The 9,745-nt window shown below is 41.9% G+C and overlaps 1 protein-coding gene across 1 annotated transcript; it reads left to right on the forward strand.

Annotated features, from left to right (window-relative positions):
• Positions 1-1,540: 1,540 nt before the first annotated feature.
• APOBEC1 (apolipoprotein B mRNA editing enzyme catalytic subunit 1) lies at positions 1,541-9,445 on the forward strand. The gene is made up of 5 exons (XM_036866675.1): positions 1,541-1,645; positions 5,265-5,292; positions 7,118-7,515; positions 8,601-8,719; positions 9,166-9,445. Exons 1-5 carry the CDS (start codon positions 1,630-1,632, stop codon positions 9,313-9,315), a joined length of 711 nt encoding a protein of 236 aa, XP_036722570.1. The 5' UTR covers positions 1,541-1,629; the 3' UTR covers positions 9,316-9,445.
• Positions 9,446-9,745: the final 300 nt, after the last annotated feature.

The raw sequence follows: 9,745 nt of genomic DNA on the forward strand, positions 1-9,745 counted from the left end.
TGGCCCTCTTCAGCCAATACCACATCACACATCTTCTCTTTTTTTTTTTTCTCCTCACCCCTGACACATCTTTTTCACATGTCCTTTTCTGACTTTGACTCTGCCTCCCTTTTATAAGGGTCTTTGAGACTAGATTGAGACCAGCCAGATGATCCAGGATAATCTTCTCACCTCAAGATTCTTAACTTAATCACATTTATCACAACTGCACAGTCCATTATGCTATTGTAAGGTAACATATTTATAGGTTCCAGGGATTAGAAGGTGGACACCTTTGGGGGGCCGTTATCCTACCCACCACACATGCCTCACTGAAACACTTGGCTTCTGAAGGACTTTTTTTTTTTTTTAATAAATTTATCTATTTATTTTTGGCTGCGTTGGGTCTTCGTTGCTGTGCAGACTTTCTCTAGTTGCAGTGAGCGGAGGCTACTCTTCGTTGCGGTGCGCGGGCTTCTCATTGCGGTGGCTTCTCTTGTTGCGGAGCACGGGCTCTAGGCATGCGGGCTTCAGTAGCTGTAGCGCAGCAGTTGTGGCGCACAGGCTTAGTTGCTCCGCGGCATGTGAGATCTTCCTGGACCAGGGATCGAACCCGTGTCCCCTGCATCGGCAGGCAGATTCTTAACCACTATGCCACTAGGGAAGTCCCTGAAGGACCTTTACTTATGATGAGGCACTTCTGCCCCTTCTTCAACAGTATCACCTGCCACTCCAAACAACTGCCTCATCTTGTCCAGGCTCCAGCTTGATTTCATGATGAAGGAAAGTCTTATATTTAGGGATCAGGTGTAGGGTTCGTTGAATTTGAGACTCAGAGTTCAGGGGCTCTAGATTTGAGACCCTAGAGGGAGGCTTAGGTCTTGAGAGCGACCTCAGTTCTGGGAGTGTGTGTGCTCAAACCCGGAGGAGATTGACTCAGGGTTCAGGCAACAGGAGACAATGGCAATAGGGAGGATAGTATTCATTTTCTCAAGGAAGAAAAAAAGCGGAAGTGGACTGGGCTTAACCTTTACCTTAGCTTCCGAGAAGCAAGAGAAATCACCCGAAACTTGTACACTAATTACCTGACTCAGAGACCAAAGTCCTTTTGCTTTTGCTTCTAATCGTGCTCTTCCCCTTTCCAACAGAATCTAGGGCAAAGAGCAAAGTAAGGGGAAGTTAGAAATAAATGAATCATAGCTAAAGGGCAAGGCCTCACTGTCTTCACCAGGTAACAATGAAAACATTCAAGTCACGGAAACAGGCCAGTTCTCTCTTCCCTTTCTTCTTCCTCTCTTTTTTCCAATAAAGAATGATGGGTCAGTCTTGCTTTAACTTTAAAGGGAAGTGTTCCTGCATTCTGAGTTATGACGCAAGAACTTTGAAATTTGGATGTTCTCAATGAATTATGCTACAGAATTAATTATCTGCGTCACAGGCTTTCTTATCAACCCCCAGCAACTTCCCTCTTCATCTGCTGTCTGTGCAGTCTGGATACCCAGTATCTGCCTGAGACTCAGGAATGAGTCATCCTCTGCCCAAACAGGTGGCAGTGGTCACACCTGCAGAAACAATGTTCGGGCGGGTTGCTGGCAGCAGCAATTAGCACAATATATAGCTCCAGAGGAAAAAGTCCAATGACAGTGCAGCATGGCTTCTGACAGAGGTAAAATGGACGGGGGCCTGAAAGCTACATATTCTTGAAAGATGCAAAAACTCTGTGTGTGTGCTTGCGTGTGTGTGTGTGTGTGTGTGTGTGTGTGTGTGTGTGCGTGTATATGTGTCCTGCTTCTGTTTGTATCCTTGGACATTTTCCAACTTTCCTATTTATTAATATATTAATATTCTTAAACAGGATTTATTATTATTGTTGTTGTTATTATTAATGCCAACTGTTCACATCCAAAAATGATTTTGATCAGATGGCACTAAAGCAATGCTTGTTTCACCATAATAAAAAATTAAGTAAAAAAAATACAACTGTTAAATAAAAGTTTAAAATAACAGCAGAAGTGATAGCACAAGGGCAAGTTAATGGATAAGTTAAGGTTCCGTTACTTAATGTTAGAAAAATTCGTGGGAGAGGAAAAACACTTCAGGTTGTGGAAGGTAATGATTTTCAGATGAGGTGGGATTTGAACTGGATCCTGAAAGAGCAGAATTTGAATTGGCAAAGAGGAGGAGATTCCAGGTTGATTGACACTGAGAGTTTAAGAGAATTTACAAAGATTGTGTGTGGAATATAAAGAATAAATTGGTTAAGATAGAGAAGAGTTTTTGGAAACAATCTGCAGTGAGATTAGAAAGCAAATTTGTTTGTTTGTTTTTAATAAATTTATTTATTTAGTTATTTTTAGCTGCATTGGGTCTTCGTTGCAGTGCACAGGCTTCTCATTCTGATGCCTTCTTGACTGAAAGCAGAAAAGACAGGAAGAAAGGAGGCCAGTGAAAAGACTGTTGCAAGAGTGTGGGCATCATGTGATAAGACAAAATGCAGGTGTCAGTCAGGTTTCAAGAATCAATATTTTTTCTCCATTATATTTTCCCTCTATTAAAATTCTCTTGTGACTGGTATTTTGGGGAAAAGTGTAAAGACTTTATTTAATTGAAATATCTGGGTAATTTCCCTTGAAGGTGGTATGTTTTATCCCTCAAACCACCCCAAGTCATGTAGCTAGTGTTCTTGCCTGGCACCACATGTGTAGATACTGAGAATGTATCTCAATCTCTCTTTCTGAAGTTCTCACTGCTGGTTCACCTCCTCATATAGGTATGGCCTCTGTTTCTACAAGGCCCCCGCTGAGTAGACCAGCTGGTTCAAATGCCCCAATTTGGGGTTTTTTTTTGTTTTCGTTTTGTTTTGTTTATTTACTTATTTATTTTTGACCGTGTTGGGTCTTCGTTGCTGCACGCGGGCTTTCTCTAGTTGTGGCGAGGGGGGGCTACTCTTCGTTGCAGTGTGCGGGCTTCTCATTGCGGTGGCTTCTCTTGTTGAGGAGCACGGGCTTTAGGCGTGCGGGCTTCAGTAGTTGTGGCTCGTGGGCTCTAGAGTGCAGGCTCAGTAGTTGTGGCGCACGGGCTTAGTTGCTAGGCGGCATGTGGGATCTTCCTGGACCAGGGCTCAAACCTGTGTCCCCTGCCTTGGCAGGTTGATTCTTGACCACTGCGCCACCAGGGAAGTCCCTTGATGGGGACAATTTCTAAAGTCTTTATTGAATTTGTTACAATGTTGCTTCTGTTTTACGTTTTGTTTTTTTGGCCGCGAGGCATGTGGGATCTTAGCTCCCTGACCAGGGAAAGAACTCTCACCCCCTGCATTGAAAGGCGAAGTCTTAACCACTGGACCGCCAGGGAAGTCCCAAAGGCCCCAATCTGAAGTAAGGTCTGAGAAGTGCCCATTCCAAGGTGTTAGCCATCCCCTTTCTCCTCCATCTCATGTCAGATTCCCTGCATATTCTTCTAAGGATGAGAGGTTTATTCTTCATGTTACACTTAGGATAGTATTTACTGACTCTGTCCTCTTTCCTATATATCTTGCTGATTTATCTTTTCGGTCTCACACCCCAGCTAGAACCATTTTCCACCTACAGGAAAGTGTGCCATACACAGTCTCTCTCCATTTAGTACAAATGCACAAATAGACATCACACACACACACACACACACACACACATTGTTTAGGAAGAAAATCTTTTCCTCTACCCTCTTAGATTTTGTTCTGGGAGGGGGCACTGCAAATTAAACCGACAAAAGACAGATTAGCAAAAAAAAAGACAAAATTACACAGAGGAATTCACAAAAATGTGACTCAAGGACTTCGGTTAGAATTAAAATGGCTTATATACCATCTTAATAGAAGAAGTGGAGAGGGAGAAGAACACTAATGGGAAAACAAATGACTTTTAGGAAAGATAGACGGGCCGTTAGGAGAATAGATGGAGACAGACTAGTTCGTGACAATGTCTGAGTGGGTGTCTCAATTGGTAAGAGTCAATCTCCCCTGGTTGCCCCAAAGGACAGGATTTATGACAATTGATTTCTTTTGAGTTCTTTTGGGAGGCTCTGCCTGTAGGAAAATAAGGGATTGTGGGGTTGGGGGGCGTGGAGGGGAGTTTATTTTCAAATGTCTTCAGACCAAAATAATTGTTATGCTTCAGTGACACAATCTGGACCCCTCACCACACACACACACACACACACACACACATACACACACAGCCTTGGCATCTTCTGTTTTGAAGGTCTTGTGGTTCAAAAATTGCTCCTCAGAGATAAGGTTTGGCTGGGAGACAGGGCAGCCACTTCACCCTCAGAGGGAGCAGTGAATTTTGTGTCTCTCTTTGACCCACCAAGAAGGGGTATCAGGTGGGAACCTTATACTCAGTGTCTCAAACTTCATGGACATCTGAGCTCATTCCAGTTTTTGATATTACAAATAAAGCTGATATGAACATTTGTGTACAGGCTTTTGTGTGAACCTAAGTTTTCCTATCTCTGAGACATGTGCCCAGCAGGGCAATTGCTGGGTTGCATGGTAGTTGCATTTTTAGATTTTTTTCTAAGAAGCTGCAAACTGTTTCCCAGAGTGGCTATGCCAATTTATATTCCCACCAGCAACGTATGAGAGATCCAGTTCCTCTGCAGAGTACTGTTAATAATCTGTAGTGGATAGTGATGAATTTCATTCATTTGTTCAATAGGTATCTATTGCTAACCAACATGTTTCAGGCAGTGTGATAGGGTCTGAAACAAGATATGTATAATCCATATCTCACATAATTTACACATGTGTTACTATAGGCATGTAATTAAGCAATCATAATACAACATGATCATTGCTATGAGGAAGGAAGTACAGGATTCTATGGGGGCACATAATTTACACCTAAGATCCTCTGAAGGGTGACTTTCCCCCTTTCTTTTTGGAGCCTTAAAGAGGATTACCTGGTTTGATATTGGGCAAATAAATTTCAGTAGAGCCCTTAAAAATCTTGCTTTTCTTGATGCAATGACCTTGTCCAATCCAATTAATGCAGGAGAGATTTTTTTTTTTTGCCCACGTAGCTTGAGGGATCTTAGTTCCCCAACCAGGGATCCAACCCTCACCCCCTGCAGTGGAAACAAGTGGGGAGTCTTAACCACGGGACCGCCAGGGAAGTCCCAGGAGAAAATCTTTTAACTGCATTTTCTGATACGGTTTGTGGGTTTGAAGAATAGAGCATTTTTTCTTAGTAATTCAATTCGTATATGGGTGTTATCTGACATGATCATCTGTTGGTCAACAGGTCCTTCAGCTGGAGATGCTACCTTGAGGTAAGAATTATACTATCATAGTGTACATTTAATTCAACCAAGAATAGATGGATATTTAAGAGCTGGAAGACTATAGCTTTCCTTATTGTTCCTTACTTATTCCATGCTCCCATTCTTTCTTTTGCCTTTTCTAACTCTATTCTCTATGATTATTATTGCTTTCTATATCTTTGCTCCTATGGCTTTTGGTTTCTGTTGAAAAAAATTACCTTCCAGCTTTGTTCTGTTATCGTCTTACTATTGTTCTTCTCTCTTTAAATCACAGGTTTTCATAGGCAATAGTGAAAAGTCCAGTGAACTCATTTGTCACTTTGATTTCATCTTCTTATTCTATACTCTATGCCATTTTCTAGACATTTTTTTTTTTTTTTTTTTGCCACACCACCTGGGTTTCAGAGATCTAAGTCCCCCGACCAGAGACTGAACCCAGCTCCCCAGCAGTGGAAGCGCGGAGTCCTAACTACTGGACCACCAGGGAATTCCCTACACCTATTTTTTTTTTTTTGAAGCTCCAGGAGAGCAGAGATTGGTTTTATTTTGTTCATGGCTGTATCCCCAGGTTCTAGAACACATAGCAGAGCATATACTAGATTCTCAATAAATGTTTGTAGAATGATGGACATAATAAATGAACATTTTGCACAGTTTTCAAAAAAAACCAAAAACAAGTAAAGGCATCTGGGGAGGCTGGGTCTTGCCTCCCTGGCGCCTAGACCTATTTTTATAACAGGGAGACTTTTGTCAGGGAACATATTATCTCATGATGGGTGGAAGGATTGATTTACATAATAAACAAAGTGATTCTTTAGGAATGAGTGGAAAATATGGGGATGTAATAAACTTATGACTCAACCATATTGCAAAGAAGAGTCCTCAGCATAATTCTGAGTCACAGCTCTGACCCGCAATGAGGGTGGGTATCTAAAGATGCCCTTGAGAGAAATTTGAATTTCTTTCTTATGAGGAAATAGTATACAGAATTGAATGTGGAAGAATCCTGAGGCTAAATTAGTCTCTTATCAGAGTTGGTAATAGAATCCTCTTGGCAATTTGAGGCTTCCACACCTGAAAAAAATCTAGCTAGAGTCCACTGAGGAATAATGAAGATTAATGAGTGGGACAGGTCACCTCTAAGTGTGAGATAGAAAGATTAGAGGGAATTCCCTGGTGGTCCAGTGGTTTGGACTCGGCGCTTTCACTGCCGAGGGCCTGGGTTCAATCCCTAGTTGGGGAAATAAGATCCTGCAAGCCTCACAGCATGGCCAAAAATAAGTAAAGTAAAAGAAATAAAATAAAATAAAATAAGATTAGAATATAATGAGAAAAGTTTAAAAGAGGAACAAGGACACACTTATACCTGAATTCAAGACCACCAAGCAATGGTAGAGAGAGTGGTAACCAAATAACATGAGTTGGGAAAAATCTCTTCACTATGTTTGTGAGAGAAACTCTAATAATCCAAACGGATCTCCCCAGATAACTTTGAGATACAGAATAGAAAAAAAAAAAAGTTTCCTGAGATGTCATGTTTTAAATATTTATTTATTTATTTAGGCTGTGAAGGGTCTTATTTGCGGCACGCGGGATCTTTAGTTGGGGCATGCGGGCTCTTAGTTTCGGCATGCATGCGGGATCTAGTTCCCTGACCAGGGATCGAACCCCGGCCCCTACATTGGGAGCAAGGAGTCTTACCTACTGGACCACAAGGGAAGTCCCTGAGATGTCATGTTTTAGATCTGCCTGATCCAGAAGGAGAAGATGAAATTATTTCTAGGGTCCCTCAAATGATGACATAACAACACAGGGGTGCTTTTTTATATTTCAGGAGAAGAATTGAACCCTGGGAATTTGAAGTCTCCTTTGACCCCCGAGAACTCTGTAAAGAGGCCTGTCTGCTCTATGAAATCAAGTGGGGCAAGAGGCAGAAGGTCTGGCGACACTCGGGCAAGAACACCACCAAGCATGTTGAATGCAATTTTATAGAAAAACTTACTTCAGAAAGACATTTTCCCCCATCCGTCAGCTGCTGCCTCACCTGGTTCTTGTCCTGGAGTCCCTGCTGGGAATGCTCCAAGGCTATTCGGGAATTTTTGAATCAACATCCTAGAGTGACCCTGGTTATTTACGTAGCACGGCTTTTCCAGCACATGGATCCGCAAAACCGGCAAGGACTCAGAGACCTGATTCACAGTGGTGTGACTATCCAGATTATGGGACCCCCAGGTGAAAACAATAAACCAGGAATCTTAAGTCTTTATTAGAGACTGTGGTGGTGGTGGTATGTTTCTAGGCCAGGAGACTGATTACCCCAGACCAGAAGTCTCAGAAGTAAAAGTCCAAGATAACAGGAGAAAGGACCAGGTCTGAAATTCATAGCAAGGAAAGCATCAAAGATATGACTCCTTTGCCCACTCCTGTCACTATGGCCTCTGTGCCATCTTCAAATGAACTGCTGAGTTCCTTTAAGGGATTCTGGAAGAGTCTAGCCCTTCTCCAGCAGTAAATAGGCCAGAGGGATTTTATATATGGTACTTTTTTAAAAAATTAATTAATTAATTAATTTATTTTTGGCTGTGGTGGGTCCTCGCTGCTGTGTGCGGGCTTACTCTAGTTGCGGAGAGTGGGGGCTACTCTTCGTTGCGGTGCACGGGCTTCTTATTGTGGTGGCTTCTCTTGTTGCGGAGCACGGGCTCTAGGCGCGCCGGCTCAGTAGTTGTGGCTCACGGGCTCTAGAGCGCAGGCTCAGTAGTTGTGGTGCACGGGCTTCGTTGCTCCGCGACATGTGGGATCTTCCCGGACCAGGGCTTGAACCCATGTCTCCTGCATTGGCAGGCAGATTCTTAACCACGGCGCCACCAGGGAAGCCCCATAGTATTATTATTTAATAATAATAATTATTATAATTTTTATTATTTTTAAGTTGGGCTCTCTTTTATTTTTTTTTAAATTTATTTATTATTTATTTATTTTTGGCTGCATTGGGTCTTTGTTGTTGGGTCTTCATTGCTGCACACGGGCTTTCTCTAGTTGCGGCGAGCGGGGCTACTCTTTGTTGTGGTGCGTGGGCTTATTGTGGTGGCTTCTCTTGTTGCAGAGCTCAGGCTCTGCAGCCCAGGCTTCAGTAGTTGTGGCACACGGGCTTAGTTGCTCTGCGGCATGTGGGATCTTCCTGGATCCGGGCTTGAACCTGTGTCCCCTGCATTGGCAGGTGGATTCTCAACCACTTCGCCACCAGGGAAGTCCCAAGTTGGGCTCTCTTTAACTTTCTGTTGTATGTGTTGAGTGAACCAAGATTTGTGTTTCCTTAGAGTATGATTACTGCTGGAGGAATTTTGTCAACTACCCACCTGGGAAAGAAGCTCACTGGCCAAGATACCCCCCTCTGTGGATGAGGCTGTATGCACTGGAACTCCACTGCATAATTCTAGTAAGTTACTATAAGGGAAAAAGATTCTGCTGCAAAAAGAAGCATCCATCTTCAAACTTCTCTCCTGATTATGTTGACACATACTCTTCTCACCATCACTTTGCCATTTATATTGACATTTAGTTATTTACCTGACATCTTTAAAAATGTGAGAACAAGACAATCTCTTTGTGGGAAATAAGTGGGAGAAAGGAACGGATAAGCTGGTCTAAGATGTATGTGGACTCCATAGTAGTTAGATTTCATCATCATCATTACTGTTGTTGTTACAGCACATACTTGTTACAACGAATTGCACATATTCTTCTTTCCCTTATTGGTGTGTGTCATCTTATTGAAGGAATGTAGGTGTCCCATTTGTATTCTCTTGCAAGTAGTTCAGTGGTCTTTCAAATGATGTTTTGAAATGTTTATGATTTATTATCCTAACTTCTTTTTTATTTCAGGGTCTCCCTCCCTGTTTAAAGATTTCAAGAAGATGTCAGAATCAGCTGACCTGGTTCAGACTTATTCCTCAAAATTGCCATTACCAAATGATTCCACCCCATATCCTTTTGGGTACAGGACTCATACAACTTCCTGTGACTTGGAGATGAATAGAATGATTTCTTGTGTATATACTGTTTCATGAACAGGAACTGATGGCCCACTAAAGAGTGAGTACCATTAGAATCGAGAAATTTTAAGTTTGCATTTCTATACACTAACAACATGTTATCTGGAAAAGAAATTTTTTAAAAAATCCCATTTATAGTAGCATGAAAAATGATAAAGTACTTAGGAATTAATTTAACCGAGGAGGTGAAAGATCTGTACACTGAAATCTACAAGAGAGATTGAAGAAGACACAAATAAATGGAAAGACATCCCATGGTCATGGAGGGAAGAATTAATACTGTTAAAATGTCCCTACTATACAAAGCCATCTATAAATTCAATGCAGTCCCTATCAAGATTCCAATGGCATTTTTTACAGAAATGAAAGAAAAATCCTGAATTTCATATGGAACAACAGAAGACCCTGAA

Source organism: Balaenoptera musculus, chromosome 10, assembly GCF_009873245.2.
Source record: "Balaenoptera musculus isolate JJ_BM4_2016_0621 chromosome 10, mBalMus1.pri.v3, whole genome shotgun sequence".
In the NCBI taxonomy this organism is placed as follows: Eukaryota; Metazoa; Chordata; class Mammalia; order Artiodactyla; family Balaenopteridae; genus Balaenoptera; species Balaenoptera musculus.